The following is a 25,000-nucleotide window of genomic DNA, read 5'->3' as shown; positions in this document are numbered from 1 at the left end:
TGGAAATATATTTAGTGAGGAAAGATGGTGACGTGTTAAATACTTATTTCAGCTGCTGTATATCTGTGTGTGTTTGTGTGAATGTGTGTGTGTATATATAATATATATTTGGCTAATCCCTTTCAAGCTCTTCTAATGTTGGAAGACGCAAATCTGTCAACACACAATGATGAAATTGTAAACGGGATTGTTCAAACTGCACACAAAGTAGCGCCATCAACGAGAAAGACGACAACATCCAGAATATCTAAAGCTACTCAACTTAATGAAAAAACGACGAGAAATGAAGAAAAAGCGCAGTATTATCAACAAAATTTAACATGTTGAATTGTGCAAGGCGATTCGGAGAAAGATACGAAAATAATTGAAAACTTACAACGTTTGGCTTGTTCAGAATACGCTTGAAGCGGGAGATGGAATAAAAAAAGGTAAAACCTGCATTAATTCACCACAAGAAAATTATATTTGGTTTGAAAATGGAAGTGAGAACGATATGTCACAGCTGCCAAGAAATTGTACGAGTTAAAGTATTTCATACAAACCTATACAGTGACCCTCACCAATTGATGACTGGAAAGCTAGAAGCAGACCCAGTTCCATGTATCCTGAATGAAGAGGTTGAAAATGCTATTAGTTCACTTAAGGCCGGAAAAACTGGATGAAATTTCTGTTGAAATGCTTAAAGGAGGGAACGAACTTAATAAGATCCTTGTAAAACTATTTCAATGCTGCTTGGACTTGCAAAAAGTACCGGCGACATGGAAAGATGCTGAACTCTTTTGCTCAGGCGATAAAATGGACCGACGAAATTATCGCCCAATAAGTCTGCTCTCAACAATTTATAGAGTCTTTGCAAAGATATTGGACAAACAAATTAGAATCAAACTCAGTGAAGCAGAGAGCAAGTGGGTTTTCGTAGCGGTTTTAATACTATGGATCACATACAGACAGTTCAACAAATAATCGTACAACACAAGTACGAAATGCCTCTGTGTGTAGCCTTCGACTATGAAAAAGCGTTTGACTCAGTCACTACCACTTCGATAGTGCAGGTGCTAATAAATCAAGGGACAGAGCCGATCTACATCAACATTCTACAATCAATATACAACGATTCTTTAGGTTCAATACGAATTGTTGATGAAAGAGTGTGAATAAGTCTAGGAAAAGAGGTCAGGCAAGGCGACACTGTCTCCGATGCTATTTACAGCTTGCCTTGAAGATGTATAGAAAGCTCAATTGGGAAAAAGGACTAAAAATTAACAACTCTTATTTGAGCCATCTTCGTTTTGCAGACGACATTTTATTCTCCTACGATGCTGAACAACTACAGTGTCTTATTCAGGAATTAGCGTTAGAAAGACGTCGCTCGGATCTGAAAAAGAACAAAAGCAAAACAAAGGTCATGTTCTACCGTTACTGTCCACAAAAAGATATCAAAATGGAGGACTATGTCCTAGACGCCGTTGTAGCGTATATGGGTTAAATAAAAATGTAATTAATTTAGGAGAAAAGAATGAGCTGGAAGCGACTCCTGCGTCACTTCCAGTTTAGTGTAATAATAAATTACAGCGTTATAAATCAAGCTATTTTAGCTTTTAAGAGGGGCACCACGTAGCTCCGGCCTTTTTATGGCCAAAGTGAGCCAAAAGGGGGTGGTCCCCCTGCCCCCTTTCTTTCCCACCACCTTCGGAACCAAAAGGGGAGCTGGACTGCCTCTGAGTGTGAATTTTACATTTTGGAATTATTTTGTGGTTTAAAACCAGTTGCATAAAATATTAATTATTGGATTTAAGATAAAGAAACAATTTTCCCGCTTTGCATTGTCCCATGCCCATCCTCTTTAATCCCTGTAATGAATGTTTCAAATGTTATGTGATTGTTGAGAACACTACTATTTTCAATGTGGTATTTGTGTGGTTTGGAGTGAAACATTTCATCTGGTTCAGTTGACAACAGATTCGACATCAGACATTCAAGTTTGCAGCAATACAGTCACGAGTGGCGTTCATGTAAAGTTCTTAAAATATGAACTCCCAGCCAAGTCCGGTAGTGTTGCTCTGTCCAAACCCAGCCTGTGTGGGCAAATATCTTGCTGCACGCAGCATGGAGGAGCCACCTTTGTTGGTGAGGGTCTCCAGGCTGGCTGGGGGTGGAAGTTAATTAATTTAGCGTTCTAGTGCGGACTAGGTATCTTTGGTCTCCGCTTTGATACTCCAGGAGCTGGTAATTCACTTTGCGTCGGCATGCCAAAGCAAATGTCTATGTCTTGCTGCTGATGATCATGGCTGGTGATTCACTTAGCATCTGTATGTGAAGTGGGAGTGTCGCCACCCCGTGGTTGTCTGTCGGCGGGAAGAGCGAGTCTCGCCGGAGACTGGGTGCTGGGTGTCATCTTTCCATGGCGTGTCCGTTACACCGTCGACAACTACATCTATTTAGGCCAACTTGTAACAATGGATGGAAATACAAACACTAAAGTTGAACGCCGCATCAAGCTTGCCTGGCAGGCTTATGGAAGGCTTAGTGTTATATTCACGAACAATCTTCCCATTTGCTTGAAAAGAGAGGTTTTCGATTAACGTAATTTACCAGTCCTCACTTACGGTAGTGAAACTTGGACTACGAATGCCAAAGTTATACAAAGACTACGTGTAACCAAAAGGAACATGGAATGCCAAATGTTGAAAATAAGCATTCGCGACAAGATGCAGTTGGATAAGACAGCAGACGCGAGTTACCGACGTCATTCAAAAAATAAAAAGCCTTAAATGGAAATGGGATGGCCACGTTGCCCGAAGAGCTGACAAAAGTTCGACCACAGAAACTATCAATTGGATACCACTGGACAGAAAGTGACCACGGCGATGACCTAAAAGTAGATGGATCGATGAAATCATTAAACACACCGGAATACACTGGCAACAAATTGCAAAATGTCATAGTAGTTGGAAACGTGAAGAAGAGGCCTTCATCCTGCACTGGATAGATAATGGCTGAGGATGATATATATATATATATATATATAAGGATTTCAGCAGCCCTCGCAAGGAAAAATTCCTTGATGGATTTCCTTCTTCCCAGTTCTTTTGTTTGATGGTGATATACGAATCCTGATACACTAAACTTGTATTTTGAATATTTAATACAACACAATATAACAGTTTTGACATCGAGGGTTTACTCCCGCTTTGTGTTGCTGTGCGTATGGTCCATTCTTGAATTCTATCATAATAAGTTTCGAAATATTTGTGTAGCGCTACTGGACACACAGACCCGCAAGGTGGCGGTAGTGACCTTTAACCCTGCAGTGATCTCATGTCTGCTTTGTGACCCTCGACAGGGAAGCGCACAGGTACGATGGATTCTCCGAGCATGCGTCGTCGCAGCTTTGGCAATCAGTCTAATCCAATCTACTAATCTGATTGTGTGCAATTGCATAAATCACATGACCTGTCAATGCAATACACATTGCAACATGTGACTTTGAAGCTGTCAATCACGTTTGTTTTGATGCCGTTCATATGTATGACTAGACATCCCTTAAAACCAGTGGTTTTCAAATTTGGGGGCTCGCCCCCTAGGGGGGGGCCCGGCGTTATGATGGGGGGCGCGGGGCTACCATGAACACTTTTCATTATTAAGTTACACCCAGCAGATGGAGCTAACTTTACTACAGAGCATCTTAAAAACACCACCAAATTTAATGAAATCTTAGCATAAAATTTTTTTTTTTAGGTTTTTGTTTATTCTTGGTGGCTTTGTAAACTCACCAGTGTAATTTTTCAACTGTAAAAGTGACCACTGCAGTGATTATTGGCGTTATGTTTGTTGTTCATGTTTTTGTTGATTCCCGAGGTATGATGTTTGCAAGCTAAGCGTATGCGTATTGAAAAACTGTTCGGGGGGTGGGTGTGGTGGGCTGAAAGTAATGTCATCTCCAAAAGGGGGCGCTGCAAAAAAAGTTTGGGAACCACTGCCTTAAAACAATATATAATTTTTGAAATGAAGACCTTAAAGAAACTGTGTTTGTGTGTTTCTATCAATGATAGTTGGCTTCATTTAACCCTGCCCTCGATTTACAAGCTCACTAATAGCAGCCATGCAGATTCTGCTTAGTGATTGGTTTGTGAAAATGCTTAACCTGTAACTGGTGGATGCAGCGCTTGCCTGTCTGATAGAATGTTGCATCAATAATGTACTGTCAACGCATTGCAAGGGAGGAGGATGCTTATGGTGGTGCATGTTGCTTATGACAGCGAATCATGTCAGTCTCTGTCTGTGTTTCCCTGGCAACAGGTAACAAGGGGTGGGGAAGGCGGAAGGGTTTCCTGGTGTGAGGCCTCTTAAAGGAGTGGTTTTCAAAGGACCCCTGCGGGTCTGTGAGGTGTAACTAAGGGGTTTGCAAATTAATTTTCAGTACACTATTATGTTGTCTCATTCTTTAAAAAAAAAAAAAAAAAAAAGTGCATGCCTACATGGTGATGTGGATTGGTGCACCAATAAAACAATTACTCCTCCCTATCTTACATTTGGGCCAACTAAAAGCTCTGATATGATTATGATGTATCACATAAATCTAATGTCCCTCCATGCAACATTTCTAGCTCACTTAAACTCTTTTCTCATGTAGAGTTAAACAGGTGAGGCAGGGTGACCTTGTTAAAATATTTGCGGCTTGGAAGCACATATAGCTTGTCAAAGGTTTCCAATGTGGATAAGTCACTGCTTTTGGAATGTACCTGTATAAATGGGCACCATGTCTTTGGCAGTGTTCAGTGCGATTAATGCTGTTTGCCTTCTAATAAGCACCTTTATGTCATATGGAAAATGATTCATATGATCTGTTTCTTAGCTGCATTGCAAGTCGCCAGTCAGTCTTTTGAAAAATGGTCAAAATGGTGCTAAATGTAGTGATGAAATTGCTAAGTTGGCAACACTACCTGTGCTTTTGTAAACTACAGTAGCGCCACTTTGTCTACAGCCATGTTGTTAGTGGAAGCAGTGCACGTCAGCTCACGATGATTGATAAATATTTAGTTCAATTGAATTTAAGTTCCTTTCTATTAAACAACTCATTAATATTTAGCTTGACACATTAAAAAGTATTACCGTGGTATTTAGGAGTGTACAAAATACTAATGTATGGCATTAGGATTATGAGGAGGTCATTGGAAAAATTTCTCCCCTGTAAGGGGTCCCTGGATCCAAACTGTTTAATCCCTGTCTTAAAAGAATGCTGGAAAAACAACAACAACAAAAAAACACAACAGTTCTAAAAAGCTTCAGACTCAGGATATCTAAGTGACATTTTGTAGAAGTGTTCAGACTCAACTCACACTTTTAAGTAGTATTACAGTGCCATGAAAAAGTATTGGCCCCTTCTCAAATTCTTATACTGTACCTTTGCATAGTTTCCCCACTTTAAGATCATCAAACAAATTATTAGTCCAAAATACACACTTCAGTCAAAATACATATCAAGCTAAAAGACAAATTTTAAAGTCAAAAGACACATTTACAGTAAAAGTGCAACATACACACCAGTCAAAACACATGGTAGTCTAAAAGACACAATCATTAGTACAAAAGACACATTTACTACACAGTGGCAGGAGGCTCACCTTACTTGACAACAAGCAGCACTATAGCCGATATAATTAGTAAATATTCTTCAAAAAAGATTATTCAAGCTGTACATTGCCACAAACTGTTGGAGTTTACTTGAAAACCAACTACAAAACAGAGAATGACACATTGTATCTTTGAAACAACCCTTATCACAGCTTCCATCAAGCATATGATGAAAAACGCCACAGCTAGCCACATGGGCTAAAATATAACTTAACACAAAAATAAAACACAGAGAGAGGGGAAAAAAATTGCTTTAATATGTGGAGAAAAATTGGAGAGAAATTTTAACTTTAAATTTCAACTTCAGTGGGTGAGACTTTTGGCTTTATTGCACTTCGTAAAACCAGTTAATATCTAACATATAAAATTCAAAGTTAATATAAAAAAAATTATCTTTTTATGATTTTATAAATATTTTGCAATATACTGCTACTTTTTAAAACGTTTTTGGTATTTTGAGGGTGACTGGAATGCATTGCATTTCCTGGAACGCATTGCATTTCCATTCATTTTAATGGGGAAATATGTTTTGAGACACTAGTGTTTGAGAGAAGAGCATGGTCACGTAACGAATTCAATTTGTTTCTCAAGACACCACTGTGTACACATTTTAAAAATGTATATCAGTACAAAGGACACAGTCCAAAATCATTAGTCCAAAAGACTGTGAAACGGTAAAATGATGCATCCATCTGTCCAAAAGACTGAATACATATTTAATAGTTCTAAATAAATGACAAAAAAAATTTTGTCAAAAGACTTATTTTATGTCCAAAATGCACATTTTATCTAAGGCACATTTTTTAAAAGTCAAAATAAAAGACACACTGGTTAAAAGACACATTTTTAAGTTCATGTTAATATGTACTTTTGCTAAGTACTAGTGTGTGTGTGTGTGTTTGTTTGTTTGTGTGTGTGGAGGTATGAAGGTTACCACTACGGCTCGGTGTCCAGCTCCAGTCTGGGAAAGTCTACTGATGGCCTACAAAAGTATGTCTTCACCTACAGGTAGGATACCAACATGGTTTCCCATAATACTCCTCCTCATGTTTGATGACACATGTTGACATAGTCGTAAACATATACATGACTGTGTTGAGTTTCAGACGTTTACCAAAATTTAAAGGGCTGTAATGATTCCAAATCGAAACCGAAAATTGTAGTTTTTAAATTCTTGATCCTGTGTTGTCTTTAAAATGGGAGAACCGCAACATGACCCTCCATTCCACATACAGTCAGGGTTGGCACTGGGCCATAAAACCTCTTAGCCAGTGTGGCTAAACTCTATAAAAAAATCTCTGAGCCACACTTGTGTGTAGATAGCCACAAAATCACGTTTTAATGTGGCTATAACTTTAGCCACGCTGAGCCAGTCCTCATTCACAACATTGGCTATAGCCAACAAATAAACTAATAACTCTTTTCTGTAGGTCAGGCCTAAATGTTATGATAAATTGAAATGAAGAACAAATCTTTATTTTACTATTATAAAAAGAAAAACCTTCAATCACAGTAGAATATTGACTGATTGATTTCACTTTATGCCTTGTAAAAAAAAATTATACTGTGTAATTATGCTCTTGTTAGTAGCAGTAGCACTGCTGTCAGTGTCAGCCGAGTATAGCGATAAAGTGCAGAGTGACATGAGGGATGGATTTCATTACCAAAATGTGAGTATAAAAGCGGTTCAAATAGTAAACTCCATAAAATGTTGATTAATGTTCTTATCAATTACAGTGTAAGTGTTAAATTGATTCACTTATTTGATAATCCTCATTAAGGATTGTAAGGACTTTTCCCAAATTCAAACTTTTTATTTGAAGATAAACATTGTGGTGGGGGGTGACTGTTTGCAGTGGGCCCCCAAATGACTAGCTAGCTACGTAAGGCCCTGGTCCAAGCCAGCTCGGCATGACAACCACAATGGGATTAGCGGCTCGTGTATTGATGAAGAAGGCAGCTAGCTCGCTGTGAGAACTAATGTGAATTGCAAGACACATTGACCGTCGACACTTCAAACATACGTCACAGTAATAAATATGCATGCTTAAATTCGGCACCAAGCGGCGTCGAGTCTTGTTTTCCTCGATACGCCGCACGCCGCAGCTGGGAAAGCTTGTGAGCCTGACTGCTTATAGCCAGCAGCGGCTGGACGGCGGATTGAAGCATTTTACGAAGCGGAGAAAACCTAAACCGTAAACACCGTTCCGACACAGTAGAATGAGCATGCAATTTTGATTTGCCAGTGTGCCGAACGTGGGCAATATTCGCTTCGCCACATCCTGTTTCAATTAGCCATTGGCGATGTAGCGAAAGGGCAGCGAGAACCCTGACTGCTCTATGTGCTCACAGTGCTACCAATTACCAAACATAATATAATTGATGTTATTATTTGTTTAAGTTAATTTCATAAAATGTAAGCCTAGATTGAAGAAGCATTTCTTCATCAAGCCTTCTCCAACTGCGTGTCATGGGACATATTTTTACGGTGACCGCAGGGATCAAACCTGTGGCGACTGGCTAGGCTACAAATGCTAGTTCAACTAAGCGAGGAGCGTGGAAGAAAGGAAGAAACAAAAAGTTAAAGTAAAGGAACGCTAAAGTAAAGGACAGTAAAGGCAGAATCAATGGCAATCACAGTTTTAAAAAAAAAAAAAAAAGTAATTTTCAGGGTAAGATATACAGAATTTCTTTGCTGCTGCTTACAGAACACTCGGGGACACACACTAGCTTTTGTTTGTAAAACTGACCACAAACTGTTATGAATGCACACACACACACACACAAACACACACCTGCATCACAGACATACTGATAACATTCAGTTTGAGAACAGGCGAGAACCGGTTTGATAAGGAGCCGCTGAGGGAACGGACTGTTTTTTGTAAAAAGGGGAGCCACTCGGCTTCCGGATCCCACGAGAGAAGGAAGAGAGTCCAGCGGTGAATGCTTCCACCCAATCAAAGCCTTGTAAACGTTTATTCTTGATTTTGTTGTATTAAATACTCAAAAGGGCGGCACGGTGGACGACTGGTTCGCACATCTGCCTCACAGTTCTGAGGACCGGGGTTCAAATTCCATCCTTGCCTGTGTGGAGTTTGCATGTTCTCCCCGTGCCTGCATGGGTTTTCTCTGGGTACTCCGGTTTCATCCCACATCCCAAAAACATGCGTGGTAGGTTGATTGAAGACTTTAAATTGCCCGTAGGTATCAATGTGAGTGTGAATGGTTGTTTTTTTGTATGTGCCCTGCGATTGGCTGGCAACCAGTTCATGGTGTACCCCGCCTCTCGCTCAAAGACAGCTGCGATAGGCTCAAGCACGCCCGTGACCCTAGTGAGGATAAGCAGTACAGAAAATGGATTGATGCATAAATGCTTAAAAGACAAGTTTAGTGTATCAGGATTCTTATTTGGAAACAAGATCACCACCAAACAAAAGAACCGGGTAGAAGGAATTCCATCAAGGACTTTTTCCTTGCCAGGCCGGCTGAGTAACGCTCGTGCCTCGCAAGGGGGGGAAATATATATATATATTTTTTGCTATATTTTTCAATGTTTATTTTTTTATATTTAGTAACTCTCCTCTACATTCCCCCGCTGGATCACTTAGTGGCACTCTAAAATGACATAGCAGAAATTATGCATTTTACCTACGAACGGGCGGGCCCATATATGGACAGCGCGCAGGTCGACTGAGGCATAGAGGAAGGAGAAAGCAATTGAAGGAACATGTCGGAGCAGAACCCCAAAAAAACGTCAGAGACATGGCGCAGAAACAAGTTTGACCGTCAAAATGTTTAGAATGCACTCTTGAAGACATGGTGGGGTTAGGTTGGAAGGAGGAGAAGGAGGCCAGGCAAGCATTTAGCCTACCTCATATCGAAGTGATGAAGGCTTCATTGTAATGCTGAATTCCAGCGTTAGGGGGCACCAGAAATCACAGATTAGATCTTTAATGAAAATGACAATGACGAAGTGGATCTGACAGTACTTTGGGATGCAATGGAGGTGGTCATTAGGGGTAAAGTAATTGCAGAAACAACACAAATAAACAAAATACCACAGAAGAGGTTGAAAAAAATCATTCCTGAAACAGAATTATTATGAAATAGGCCGAAGGGCCACTAGATTACTGGCAAGGCACATAAGAATACAGCAACCAATTAATAGCATCTATAAAGTAAGAGACCCAGATACGCAAGAACGGTTACGCTCACCAGAGAACAAAGATAAGTTATTTCAGGAACACTATATTAAAGTGTATCCCCAATTTATAAAATAAAATACCTCCCTCGTAGGATGAAGCAATAATTTATACATTGCCAAAACCAGGGAAGGATAAAGAACACTGTGGAAATTACAGACCAATTTCATGATTAAATGTAAATTATAAAATACAGTATATACTCTACATCAGTTATCTCAAATAGAATCAACAAATTTGTAACATACCTAATAGATGACGACTAGATGGGATTTATGAAAAACCGACAAGCACATGATGATAACAGGAGAAGACTGCATGTAATAAACCAAACTCAAAAGAAGAAAACTGGCTACCCTGTTAATAGGTGTGGATGCAGAGAAACCTTTGGACTCAGTAAATTGGAAAGTTCTAAAAAAAGGTTCTGGAAAAAATGGGTTTCAACACTAAATCAATGCAATGTGTAAAAACACTATATTGAAGTTAATGGCAATTAAAATTAATGGCAGCCTCACAGACAAGATAAACCTCCAAAGCTCAATTAGACAGGGTTGCTGTTTCTCTCCCATTTTGTTCACTCTCTTAATTGAGCGCTAGCCCAAGCAGTTAGGCAAAAATAGGAAACTGTCGGTATAACAATAAATGGCATAGAAAATAAGATGGGGCTCCTTGCAGATGACATCTGAGCCAACCTCAGACAACCAGAGGATTCATTACCTCCTCTGAGACTATTCAAAACATACGGCGACCTCACAGAATATAAGATAAATGTCAAAAACACAGGTACTGACATTTTACGACACTCCATCAACAACAACAAACAACAAAATGGCTTCTCACAAAGACCAGTCACGACCCTGTGCTTCACTGAGATATGGCTTTGAACCCATTCAAATAAAACTAAATGTGTTTCAACTGGCCCTTCGTGTTTTCTTTAAAGAATTGTTACCCATCTTACAAATTCTGCCCGGGTAATCAGACATATGAGCACAACTGTGTGTTTTCTCATTTACTAAATAAAAGTAGAGCTGTGAATTTCAAAATAAGAGCAAAGGAAGTGCTTAACTTCAGAACAATTATTTGAAAAAACTAACAAAATACAGATACTTATTGTATAATATTGTAAAAATGCATTATACATGGGTAGAAGGGTTTTCCAGAATTTTGAGGTCAACTTTGCGGGTGTGTATTATACAACCCCAATTCCAATGAAGTTGGGATGTTGTGTTAAACATAAATAAAAACAGAATACAATTATTGGCAAATCATTTTCAACCTATATTTAATTGAATACACTTCAAAGACAAGATATTTAATGTTCAAACTGATAAACTTTATTGTTTTTAGCAAATAATCATTAACTTAGAATTTTATGGCTGCAACACGTTCCAAAAAAGCTGGGGCAGGGTCATGTTTACCACTGTGATACATCACCTTTTCTTTTAACAACATTCAATAAACGTTTGGGAACTGAGGACACTAATTGTTGAAGCTTTGTAGGTGGAATTCTTTCCCATTCTTCCTTGAAGTACAGCTTCAGCTGTTCAACAGTCCGGGGTCTCCGTTGTCGTATTTTACGCTTCATAATGCGCCACACATTTTCAATGGGAGACAGGTTTGGACTGCAGGCAGGCCAGTCAAGTACCCGCACTCTTTTACTATGAAGTTAAGTAAAGCCGCAGCTTTTTTGGAATGTGTTGCAGCCATAAAATTCTAAGTTAATGATTATTTGCTAAAAACAATAAAGTTTATCAGTTTGAACATTAAATATCTTGTCTTTGTAGTGTATTCAATTAAATATAGGTTGAACGTGATTTGCAAATCACTGTATTCTGTTTTTATGTTTAACACAACGTCCCAACCTCATTGGAATTGTGGTTGTAAGTGATTTTCTGGTTATGCGATAAATTGACAAAGACCTCTTTGAACAAGTTAGATTGTTTTCCAAATTAGCCTCTTAATTGCTTACGTTCTATTAAATGAGAATACCCAATATAAAATGTATTAGCTTTAACCAAAAATGTAAATAAAATTATGAAATTCACCAAAACTGGAGATGTCTGCTTTTGAGTTTTAACTCTTCAGTTGCTCCTGATATTTTGTCGTCAGGACAGAGACAGTGCATGTAATGGGTCAACATCAGTACCAGAACCACAATCAGTTTGTCCGAGCACCGTTTGCAGTTTACTTCCACAGCAACACAACTGGTAAGGAAGTAACCCGTGAACCATTTTCATTATGTTTGTGTTGTTTTACAACAATGTCTTTTGCCGTCAGCTGTCAAGAATTTTATTCTGGTCGGGCTGCACGCGGACCCAAGCAACGCCGTCCAGGAGATCGATCACCTGTACGACGTCTTCAAGCAGGTGCTGAGCAAATGGAACGACAAGGTGACAGCCATGCTTATGTTTTGGCAAATCTTTGTCTGACAGGATAAGTAAGGAAGCAATCTTGTCTTTGTGGGTTTTTATTACAACAAAAAAGGAAAAGTCTTTGCAAAGAGAGGAAAAGGTACAAGTCTTACTAGATGTCACCCTTTACTGAAGCCCAGACAAAAAAAAAACCTTTGTTATATCAAAGTGAGAGAGATAGATAAAGAAAGCAAACAATTATCTATGTCCAGCTGCACTCAACTTATCTTTATCGAAAAACAACTCGTAGTCACAACATAGCAAGGAACAATTAGTATGCACAGCATGGCCGGAAAAACAGCTAGTAGTCACAATGTAACAGTAAAGCATGTGAAGATTTTATAATACAGAAGTAATATTTGATATATATTAAACATACATTTTCCAACTCAGCTTCCCCCCTTTTGATTATATCACACAATCTATTATTGATCACATACAAAAGGAAAATCATTAAACACTATTACATCCTAAGTAGCTAAAGGTTAATACTAAATAATCAAAATATTAAAAGTTAATCGAAACATAAAACATTACTACATATAGCTAAACACTAAGTAATCAAAAGCATAAAAGTTAATCAAAACATTAAAAATGACTACATTCTACGAAACACTAAGTAATGAAAAACATAAGTTTATCAAACTACTAAAAGTTACTACATATGGCTAAACACTAATAATATAACAGCATAATATGCATTCACAAAACAACCCTACAGTCATCCAGAATTTCACACCTCAGGTTTAAGAAAATCCTTCATAAGCGGGTGGTCAGTCACAATGTAACAAAGTTAGACTGAGGAATATGAATAATGGTCATCATTTGAGTTGCCAATGTCATCCTGGCAGTCTGATTGAGGGAAGAGGTCAGGATAATGTTCGTCAGAGACTGAATAGTGGAATCATGCATTGTGAACAAATGCTGTGTCAAAGGGACCAAACAACAGGACATGAAAAAGGAGAACAAGCAATGCGATACAAACCATAAGTACAAAGCGATACAGCCAAATTTGCCATCCAAGTCCAGTGAACCAATTCGAATCGAGCACCTCCTCGCGGGCAATGACAGCGAAGTGTAGTGAGATTTTTAATGCAACTCGCTATGATGCCTGTATCGCCAGCATTGTCAGGAATGTACCGCCAGACTGGGGATGGTAACTGCAATGTGTTTTGAGGTCAAATTGTAGTCTGTCCGAAAGCTGAGTCATCACTTTGTTTACAAAGTGTGTCCCGTTGGCAGAAGAAAGTTTTTAAGGAATTGCCCATCTGGGAATAATTTCAGTCAATAATGCTTTTGCTACTGTAGATGCAGATGCATGCTTTGCTGGAAATACTTCAATCAATTTTAAAAATGTCTACCATAACTAGACAGTATTTTTTGCCTTCACAGGGTGTTAATTCTATGAAGTCCATCATTACATGTTGGAATGGTCGCGTAGGTGGTGGGTGCGCTGCCTGTTGTGTGAGTGGACGTGATCTACCAGAATTGAAACGAGCACATGTGAGGCAGGTTTTCCAAAAATTGTCTGCAACAGCGGAAAACCCTTTCATAAACCATTGATTTTGCACTGCAGAAACCATCCCCCCTTTCTAAACATGGTCTAACCCAGTGGCGGGCAAACGTTTTGGCTCAGGGGCCACATTGACTTTTAAAATTTGATAGGCAGGCCAAGCCAGAACCAAATGCTTACATATAAAAAATAAACAAAAGAGAAAAGTTATGGTAGTGTTAATACTTAGATTTACCTTTAATGGGAACAGTGTTGTTTTGTTGATCACCTTTTTTTGCCAGTGCATCAAATTCTGCTGTTAGTTTTGTTGTGGCAATTCTCAGAACACATCTGAGGTGTTCATCACTCAGCTGGGATCTGTAGAATGTTTTGTTGGTGTTCATCACACTAAAGGTCTGTTCACACACGTGTAGTGCCAAACACCACCAGCATCCTCTGTGCCATCTTCCAGATTTTTGAAAATTTGTCTGCGCTTCATGAAGAATAAAACTCATCTAGTTTGAGAGTTGAACTTCTCTTTTAAGGCGTATCACATTGGAGATCAATCAGTTCCATCTGCAGCTCCCGTGGCGCTGTTGCAGGGTCTGGTGTGACTAAATCTTGGATGCCAGTTTGTCAGATAAAGGTGTTTTGCTGAGCCTGCAAGCTTGATTTTTAACCGCTGAGCCGTAGCCATCAGTTCCTGCGTTGATTGGCTGCCAGCATAATCAGCATGCTTGGTAGAAAAGTGACGGCTGATGTTATATTACTCTAAAACTGCAATGTTTTCTCAACAAATGAGAGACACAGCCTTTGACCGGACTTCAGTGAAAAAGTATTTAGTCGTCCATTCTATATTAAACACTCAGCACCACTGTTGCCACAGTTACCTTCAAAAGGTAACTTATTTACTTTACTGATTACTTGAGTTTAAAAGTAACTTAGTTACTTTACTGTAACTTTGTTGGCAAAGTTACAGTAATTTAATGATTAAAAAAGAGGTCCCTGATATTTAGCGAGTCATTCAACTCCTTATAAAAAGTCTCTTAAAATGTCGTTCTGGTCCGTCATGTACATGTGTCGTACAATGCAATTTGCGGCTGTCCAGTACATCAGAACCGGGAGAAATTAACTGAGTCACACATTTCGTCAGATAGGTGCTGATTGCACCGCTGATTCCCCAATGATGAATGTATAGCGGTTTGTGGGGACTGAATTTAACAGATGATGATTCCACATCATCTACCGGACGTGTGATCTCAATACCGTCGGGAGTGGATGTCAGTACCAATCCTAATTTTACCATGAGATCCCTTCCCAACAGATCGATTTGACATGTGAAGGACACCACAAATGGATGCTTGAACGGCATGTCTGGCCCAAAGCCACCCAATCTGCATGAAGCGGGGTGTGTAAATGTATCTTTTGTGAAACCTCTGTTTGCACACATTGAGTAACAAGATTATTTGGTTGGAGCAAGAACAGGTTCGGAGGCCATAATCACGGAATTTGAAGCCCCAGAATCAACAAGGAAAGTAGCAGGTGTAGCATTTACCAAAAATTGAACTGTGGGAAAGTTCATATAGGTGGCAGTTTTCAGAAATGTGTGAATATCTGGTGGTTGGGCTGACTTTTCTTTCTCTAACGCTTCAATCTTATTCTGAATATCAGCCAGCAGTGTATCAGTGCCAAGTGCGTCTTCATTGCACAAAGGAGCGAGTGTTGGGTGCAGGGTGTAGTGTGTCTGTGTATCACTGGTCAACTGCGCTGCTCCGTCTCTGGGGCCCGTCAGGAATCAGTCAGAGGCAACACTGCGCAAATCGGGTCCCCCACGACCTCTGCGAGTGTTTGTGGCACACTCCCGTTGCATGTCTTCCTCTTTCTTCTTTTGGTTGCATTCTTTTGTTCTGGATCGTTTGGAATCCTGAGGTGAAGGCCGATCCAGGAGGGCGGCCAGGCAGTCCGCCGTCCTAATGCTTGGGTAAGGGCAGGCAGGACTAATGTACTTGTCCCTGATGATCAGCCACTGGTCCGGAGAGCCTCTGGATCGGCGATCAATCCTGGAATCCCACTTCTGACACCAACTGTTTTGGCAAATATGTTTCTGACAGTATAAGTAAGCAAGCAGTCTTGTCTTTGTGGGTTTATATTACAGGGAAAAAATAAGTCTTTGCAAAGAGAAGAAAAGGTCTTACGAGTTCTCACCCCTTACTGAAGCTCAGACTAAAAAAAAAAAAAAAACCTTCGTTATATCAAAGTGAGAGAGACAGAGAAGGAAAGCAAACAATTATCTATGTCCAGCTGCACTCAACTTATCTTAATCGGAAAAACCGCTAGTAGTCACAACATAGCTCGGAACAATTAGTACGCACAGCATGGCCGGAAAAATAGCAAGTAGTCGCAATGTAACAATAAAGCATGTGAAGGTTGTATAAGACTAATAGAAGTTATATTTGATATATATTAAACATAACTTTTTCAACTCACTTACTTGCTGACCACCTGACTACTGCTTAATTAGCTTACACCTACTTACGACATAGGAAATATTTTTGGTCAGTTAACCATTTGTCATCATGTTGTATATGATTGACATAACAATGGTATCAAAAAGGTTATGGTTATGTTCTGTTCAGTTGGAGGAAAAAGTATGTGAATCCTTTGGAATGTCTTGAATTTCTGCATAAATTGGTCATCAAATGTAGTCTGATATTCATCTAAATCAGAGAGAATAAACAGTCTGTTAAAACTAATACCGATTAAAATTATTGTTTTCATATTGGTATTGAAAATGCAAACATTCACAGGATAGAGAGGACAAAGTAAGTGAACCCTTGGATTTAACTGCTCTACTCTTCTTTGCCACCAATAACCTCAACCAAATGTTTCCTGTAGTTGCAGATCAGATGTGCACAACGATCAGGATTCATTTTGGACCATTCCGCTTTACAAAACTGTTGCAGTTCAGCAAAATTCCTGTGATGTCTGGTAGGGTTGGGCGATATGGGCAAAATTTCGTATCTCGATATTCATGCCAGATGTCTCTGATAATACGACAATGATATTACTATGGGTTCAGTGAAAACTAAGTATTTTTTTTAGAAGGCAAATTTATTTATACAGCGCAACTCTGTATGCATTACATAATACAAAGCATTTTAAAAATAGAAAAAAATAGAAAATAGTTTTAAAACTTGAAAAAAGAAAAAATACAATTAAAAACAACGTACAGTGCAGGAAAGATCATTTTAAAGTGGAAATGTTCTAAAAAGCATGAGAAAAATATTTTTTTAACCTGGACTTAAAGACATTGACACTGTTGGCAGACTTTAATACTATTGGCAACTTATTTCATTTGCCTGCAGCACAGCAGCTAAAAGCTGCTTCACCATATTTGCTTTGGACTCTGTGCTTCATTATCTGATCTGAGTCTGCAGTTCTCAGAATCCAACTGGGATTATATTGCATTAGTTTTTAGTTTAGTTTTAGTTCCATTAATGTACTCAGGACCTAAATCATTTTTTTAATTTATAGACCAGTAGCAGAACTTTATAGTGTATTCTAAAGCTGACTGAGAGCCATTGTAGAGGCTTTAGAATTGGAGTAATATTTTCCTATCTTTTTATTCTGGTCAGAATTGCAGAGTTGCAGCATTCTAAATGAGCTGCAGCTGTTTAATGTTCTTTTGGGGGAGTCCAGTCAGAAGACCATCAATGCAAACTAGAACTAGTAGACATTCCAACAGCTTCTTCCCTCTTGCGATCAACTTCTTAAACACCTAACCTATAATTCCATTACAACAAGCTGGCAATTTTTTTTTTTTTTTGACTGAGTTCGTTGTCACATTTCTGTGGGGCCAATTATGTATTACTCGTGCACTCACTGTAGTTGTCTCGCCATGCTGCACTATTTGCATATACTGGCCACTCATGCCAGAGTAGCATCTGCTCCATTTGCACACTGTTTGAGGAGTATCTGTAACATTTGCACAACCAACATTGTCCCAGATTATCGCACTACTCGTCACTTTAAACCGCATACACTCCTTGAAGTCTCAGCGCCCCTTGCACAATGGTCGTTGCACCGGTCTATTGCAATATTAGTCATTCGAACTGCTCTAAGTGCTAGAAGACTCTGCATCTTTTTCCACAATTGTTTTTTGTCAATGTCTTTGTCTCCAAAGTGTTCTGTAAATTGACTGTCTGTGGTACTAGAGCGGCTCCAACTACCGGAGACAAATTCCTTGTGTGTTTTGGACATACTTGTCAAATAAAGATGATTCTGATTCTGAATAGTCAAGCCTACTTGAGATAAGCGCATGAATGAGCTTCTCTTGGTCTGCTTGGCACATGCAAACCTTCACTCTGGATATGTGTTCTTCAGCTGGTCAAAGGCTGTTTTTTAGTGATTGATTTATGACTGTTGAAGTCAGGTCGAAGTCTATCAACACACCAAGTTTGCGGACTTGGTCTGTGGTCTTCACAGAGAGTCACTCCAGGTATTTACGAACAACAATCCTCTTTACTACCAAAAACAATTATATTGGTTTTGTTGTGGTTTAATTGAAGAAAGATTTGGCTCATCCAGTTGTAGTGACTATGGCCCGGTTGTCAGAGCAATCCCCACACCAACAACAAACTGCATTCTTCCAAGCTGCCCCGCTGTGCAAGACTGCAAAAATATAAGAATTTGAGAAGAGGGCCAATTCTTTTTCACAGCACTGTAACTGTATGTCATCTGGATAGCTATGATAGTCATATGGTATATCGTCATGTGATATAAAAATGTCTACCATATGATATAACCCTCAGTGCAACCTCGATAAAACAGACCCCGATATAACGAATATCGGATAAAACAGACCGTCGGGACTGAACAATGTGTCCAAAAATAGTTTCCATTTGTCACTTAAACTGCCGTTGACAGTGTGTGAGTTCCAGAATTGGCCGCTGTTGCTTACTGATACTATGGTGGAATGCAGCCAATTCCAAAAGACTGAAATGAAGTGGGTTAGCTCTCTTGCTACACTAATGTAGCGTCTGAAACAGTCACACAAAAATGATCGCCTTTCTTTTGTCTGCCTTCTGCCTCACTCTCCAGGCATGACAAATCGATTTACGCTCAATTCAGTTGTTACACGAATGTACCAGTTGGATTAAGAGTGGGTTGATTGGTCATGCCTGGGCAGTGGGGGACAGGGATGACGTGCGAAAGAGAAGACTGTTGAGCCCAATAAATGGAGTCTATGCAGTACGTAGCGCTCAGAGAGTTTGAGTTTGTGTGTGTAGTAAATACTTTCCATTTTGTTGAGGCCAACATTTTTAACCCATAGCTCGTGACCATAGGTTGAGGGTAGGAACATAGATCGACCGGTAAATTGAGAGCTTCGCCTTCGGCTGAGCTCCTTCTTTACGGACCAATACAAAGTCCGCATCACTGCAGACGCTGCACCGATCCGCCTGTCGATCTCCCATTCCATTCTTCCCTCACTCGTGAACAAGATCCCCCAGATTCTTGAACTCCTCCACTTGAGGAAGGATCTCATCCCAAACCTGGAGAGGGCACGCCACCCTTTTCCGACTGAGGACCATGGTCTCAGATTTGGAGGTGCTGATTTTCATCCGACCCACTTCATAACAGCCCGTATCAGGGGGTTTGGGACCCCATATTCCCAAACCACCGCGCACAGAACTCCCAGAGGGACACGGTTGAACCCCTTCTCCAAGTCCACAAAACACATGTAGACTGGTTGGGCAAACTCCCATGCACCTTCAAGGATCCTGCTGAGTGTGTAGAGATGGTCCACTATTCCACAGCCAGGACGAAAACCTCACTGCTCCTCCTGATTCTGAGATTTGACTTCCTGACGGATCCTCCTCTCCAGCACCCCTGAATAGACCTTACCAGGGAGGCTGAGGACTGTGATCCCCCTGTATTTGAAAACATACCATCCAGTCCCCTTTCTTAAAAAGGGGGACCACCACCCCAGTTTCCCCGATGTCCACACAATGTTGAAGAGGCTTGTCAACCAGGACAGCCCCACAACGTCCAGAGCCTTTAGGAACTTCAGGCGAATCTCATCCACCCCCGGGCCCTTGCCACCGAGGAGCTTTTTAACCACCTCGGTGAGCTCAGCCCCAGAGATAGGAGACCCCGCCTCAGAAACCCCAGAGTCTGGTTCCTCATGGGAAGACATTTCGGTGGAATTGAGGAGGTCTTCGAAATATTCAACGTCCTGAGTCGAGGTCAGCAGCACCCCATCCCCACGATACAAAGTGTTGATGGTGCACTGCTTCCCCCTCCCGAGACACAGGATATGGACCAGAATTTCCTCGGAGCCGTCCGAAAGTCTTTCTCCGTGGCCTCACCGAACTCCTCCCATGCCCGAGTTTTTGCTTCAGCGACCACCAAAGCTGCATTCCGCTTGGGCAGCCGGTACCCATCAGCTGCCTCAGGAGTCCCGTAGGCCAAAAAGCCCGATAGGACTCCTTCTTCAGCTTGACGGCATCCCTCACCGTTGGTGTCCACCAACGGGTTCGGGGATTGCCGCCACGATAGGCCACCTTATGACCACAGCTCCGGTCGGCTGCCTCAGCAATGGAGGCGCGGAACACGGTCCACTTGGACTCAATGTCCCCTGCCTACTCTGGAACATGAGCAAAGGTCTGTTGGAGGTGGGAGTTGAAACTCCTTCTGACAGGGGATTCTGCCAGACGTTTGCTAAATTCATTTAAGTAAATTTATTTTCCTCGTTAATGTACACACAGCACCACGTATTGAAAGAAAAGAAAATGGAACGGTTTAAATTTATTAAAAAAGAAAAACTGAAATATCGCACAGCCATAACTATTCAGACCCTTTGCTCAGTATTTAGTAGAAGCACCCTTTTGAGCTAATAGTGTCTTTTTGGGAATGATGCAACACATTTTTCACACCTGGATTTGGGGATCCTCTGCCATTCCTCCTTGCAGATCCTCTCCAGTTTTGTCAGGTTGGATGGTGAACGTTGGTGGACAGCCATTTTCAGGCCTCGCCAGATATGCTCAATTGGGTTTAAGTCAGGGCTCTGGCTGGGCCATTCAAGAACAGTCACAAAATTGTTTTGAAGTCACTCCTTCGTTATTGTAGCTGTGTGTTTAGGGTCATTGTCTTGTTGGAAGGTGAACCTTCGGCCCAGTCTGAGGTCCTGAGCACTCTGGAGAAGGTTTTTGTCCAGGCTATCCCTGTACTTGGCAGCATTCGTCTTCGATTGCAACCAGTCGTCCTGTTCCTGCAGCTGAAAAACATCCCCACAGCATGATGCTGCCACCACCATGATGCTGTTGGGACTGTATTGGACAGGTGATGAGCAATACCTGGTTTTCTCCACAGATACCGCTTAGAATTAAGGCCAAAAAGTTCTATCTTGGTCTCATCAGACCAGAGAATCTTATTTCACACCATCTTGGAGTACTTCAAGGTTTGTTTTTTTTTTAGCAAACTCCATGCTTGCTTTCATGTCTTGCACTGAGGAGAGGCTTCCGTCGGGCCACTCTGCCATAAAGCCCCGACTGGTGGAGGGCTGCAGTGATGGTTGACTTTCTAGAACTTTCTCCCATCTCCCGACTGCATCTCTGAAGCTCAGCCACAGTGATTTTTGGGTTCTTCTTTAACTCTCTCACCAAGGTTCTTCTCACCCAATTACTCAGTTTGGCCGGACGGCCAGCTCTTGGAAGGGTTCTGATCGTCCCAAACGTCTTCCGTTTCAGGATTATGGAAGCCACTGTGCTCTTAGGAACGTTAAATTCAGAATAATTTTTTTTGTAACCTTGGCCAGATCTGTGCCTTGCCACAATTCTGTCTCTGAGCTCTTCAGGCAGTTCCTTTGACCTCATGATTCTCATTTGCTCTGACTTACACTGTGAGCTGTAAGGTCCTATATAGACAGGTGTGTGGCTTTCCTAATCAAGTCCAATCAGAATAATCAAACACAGCTGGACTCCAATGAAGGTGTAGAATCATCTCAAGGATGATCAGAAGAAATGGACAGCACCCGAGTTAAATATGAGTGTCACAGCAAAGGGTCTGAATACTTATGGCTGTTGATTATTTCAGTTTTTCTTTTTTAATAAAGCTGCAAAAGTTTTAACAATTCTGTTTTTCTCTGTCAGTATGGGGTGCTCTGTATACATTAATGAGGAAAAAATTAACTTAAATGATTTTAGCAAATGGCTGCAATATAACAAAGAGTGAAAGATTTAAGGGGCTCTGAATACTTTCTGTACCCACTGTATATCCAAATTTAAAAAATAAACCTAAACCATAGTTTCAGGTGTCACTAAAAATAATTTGAATGGTTTTTGTTCAAAATTATGCATTGAAAAAAAATTAAATTAAAAAATCCCAGAGTCCCAGAGGAAGAATATTCCTGAATCGTCTAATATGACGTTGCAGCCATGACGACTCATTTTTCCTCAACTAATCTTTATAGATTAAAAAAAAAAAAAGTTCACTAAGACACAAATACCTGCTTTTTCAGATCACCACAAGCAACTGAAAATGATCAATATACAAATAGAAGACGTATCGGTCCACTGTGGTGAAGAAGGAGCTAAACTGAAAGGTGAAACTCCGATTTACCGGTCAGTCTACGTTCCTACCCGCACCTATGGTCACGAGCTGTGGGTTGTGACTGAAAGAACAAGATCCCGGATACAAGCAGCCGAAATGAGTTTCCTCCGCATGGTGTCCAGTCTCTCCCTTAGAGATAGGGTGAGAAGCTCGGCCATCCGGGATGAGCTCAGAGTAGAGCCACTGCTCCTCAGCATTGAGAGGAGTCAGATGAGTTGGCTCGAGCATCTGAATAGGATGCCTCCCCGACGCCTACCTGGTGAGGTGTTCCGGACACGTCACACTGGAGAGACTATGTCTCTCTGCTATCCTGGGAACACCTCGGGATCCCCTCAAAAGAGTTGGAGGAAGTGGCTGGGGAGAGGGAAGACAGGGCTTCCCTGCTGAGGCTGCTGCCCCCCGCGACCCGACCTCGGATAAGCGGAGGAAAATGGATGGATGGATAGTTGTAAATTAATTGTTGAGCCTCTTCTCAACAATTCATGATTCATTACAACCAAGAAAAAGGGGCCAGCTACGCTTGATATCTTGGTGAAACCATCATATGTACATCACTCATTAGTTCAGGATGAAAGTAATTACCACATGTCAAGGTCAGAGCAATAAAACTTGAGGAAAATGCAGGCTTGGCAGGTGGTTTGAGGCTACAGTGTTGTGAAAACAAATTCTCGATCTTCTCAAGTTTTTATATTTTTGTAGTTTCCCCACTGTAATGTTTAAGATCATCAAATGTAAATATCAGATATCACCCAAGTGAACTTAAAATGCTGCTTTTAAATTATTTCATTTCAGAAAAACAACAACAATTGTTACCTGGCCCTGTGTGATGACCTAATTACACTGCATGTTAAATCATTCAGTGTGGCCAATCACAATTTTTGGTTAATTTTTACTGATCACACGCAAGCCTGATTATCCCCAGACCTGTTCAATAATCACTTAAACAGAATCTATTCCGACAAAATCAAGTCAGACAAAAGATCTAAAAAAGCTGCAACAAAATGACACGATCCAAATAAATCCCAGAACAGTCGAGAAATAAAGTAATTGACATCTGTCAGTCTGAAAAGGGTTACAAAAGCTGTTTCTAAAGCTTTGGGATTCCAGCAAACCATAGGGAGAGCCATCATCATGGAGAAACGACAGAACAGTGGTGAACCTTCCCAGGAGTGGCCAGCCCACGAAGATTACCCCAAAGAACAGCAATGACTATCCAGGAGGCCACAAAGGAACTCAGGACAACTTCTAAAGAACTGCAGGCCTCCCTTGCCTCAGTTAAGGTCAGTGTTCACGACATAACAATAAGGAAGAGACTGAGCAAAAATGTCATCCATGGCAGAGTTCCAAGGTTAAAACTACTGCTGAGCAACAAGAACATAAAGGCTCGTCTTACTTTTGCAAAAAAAAAAAAAAAAAAAAATCAAGACTTTCGGGAGAATATTATGCAGACTGACGAGATGAAAGTTGAGCTTCATGGAAGGTGTGCGTCTCGTTACATCTGGCGATAATGTAGCACAGCATATCTGAAAAAGAACCTCATACCAACAGTGAAATATTGTGGTTGTACTGCGATAGTCGGGCTGCTTTTCTCCTTCAGGAACTGGACAACTTTCTGAGATTGACGCAACCATGAATTCTGCTCTTTAACAGAAAATCCTGAAGGAGAATGTTTAGCCATTAGTTTGTGACTTCAAGCTGAAGCGCACGGGTTCTGCAGCAGGATAATGATCCAAAACACAGCAGCAACGCAACTTCTGAATGGCTTAAAAAACAAAATGAAGGTTTTGCAGTGACCAAGTGACTGCACTTCATCCTAGAACACCTCGACGGTGCAGGGACCTACGCGAGGATCCTGTTCGTGGACTTCAGCTGTGCGTTCAACACCATCATCCCCAAACTCCTCTCCTCCAAGCTTCTCCAGCTCAGTGTCTTGCCTGCCATCTGCCAGTGGATCTAAAGCTTCCTGACGGGCAGGACATAGCAGGTGAGGCTGGGGGACACCACCTCATCTACACGCACCATCAGCACTGGGGCGCCCCAAGGTTGTCTTCTCTCCGCGGCTCTTCTCTCTCTACACGGACTGCACCTCAACGCACCAGACTGTCAAACTCCTGAAGTTTGCAAACGACACCACAGTCATCGGCCTCATCAAAGACTGTGACGAGTCTGCGTATTGACAGGAAGTGGAGCGGCTAGAGCTGTTGTGCGGCCGACACAACCTGGAACTGAACACGCTTAAGACTGTAGAGGTGATCGTGGATTTCAGGAGGCATTCTTCGCCACAGCTGACCCTCAAGCTGTCCAACTGCCCTGTGTCAACCGTGAAGACCTTCAACTTACTGGGAATTACAGTCTCTCAGGACCTGGAGTGGGAGATCAACATCAACTCCATTCTCAAAAAGGCCCAGCACAGGATGTACTTCCCACGGCTTCTGAGGAAGTACGGCCTGCCACAAGAGCTGTTGAGGCAGTTCTGCACACACTCATCGAATCATTCCTGTGTTTATCCATCACAGTCTGGTTTGATGCTGCTACAAAAAAGGACAAACTCCGACTGCAATGAACAATCAAAACTGCTGAAAAGATTGTGGCTACCCACCCTTGAGGTCTTACACACTGCCAGAACTAAGATGAGCATGCAAAATCCT

General features: G+C 41.0%; 1 protein-coding gene across 5 annotated transcripts in view; it reads left to right on the top strand.

The window, feature by feature from the left end:
- Positions 1–25,000, top strand: part of LOC133411510 (deoxyribonuclease gamma-like) — a 57,245-nt gene that overhangs the window by 22,364 nt on the left and 9,881 nt on the right. For 3 of the 5 annotated variants that reach the window (XM_061694040.1, XM_061694023.1, XM_061694006.1), the window contains 4 exons: positions 3,344–3,355; positions 6,556–6,642; positions 11,949–12,046; positions 12,117–12,229. In XM_061694040.1, the coding sequence (XP_061550024.1) occupies positions 3,344–3,355; positions 6,556–6,642; positions 11,949–12,046; positions 12,117–12,229 (310 nt within the window). The remainder of the gene's footprint in view (positions 1–3,343; positions 3,356–6,555; positions 6,643–11,948; positions 12,047–12,116; positions 12,230–25,000) is intronic. The other 2 variants (XM_061694015.1, XM_061694032.1) reach the window with 1 other exon arrangement.

The sequence above is a fragment of the Phycodurus eques genome, chromosome 1 (genome assembly GCF_024500275.1).
Source record: "Phycodurus eques isolate BA_2022a chromosome 1, UOR_Pequ_1.1, whole genome shotgun sequence".
NCBI lineage: Eukaryota > Metazoa > Chordata > Actinopteri > Syngnathiformes > Syngnathidae > Phycodurus > Phycodurus eques.
The sequence above is the reverse complement of the archived record's forward strand: the minus strand, read 5'-3'. Positions and strand labels throughout refer to the sequence as shown.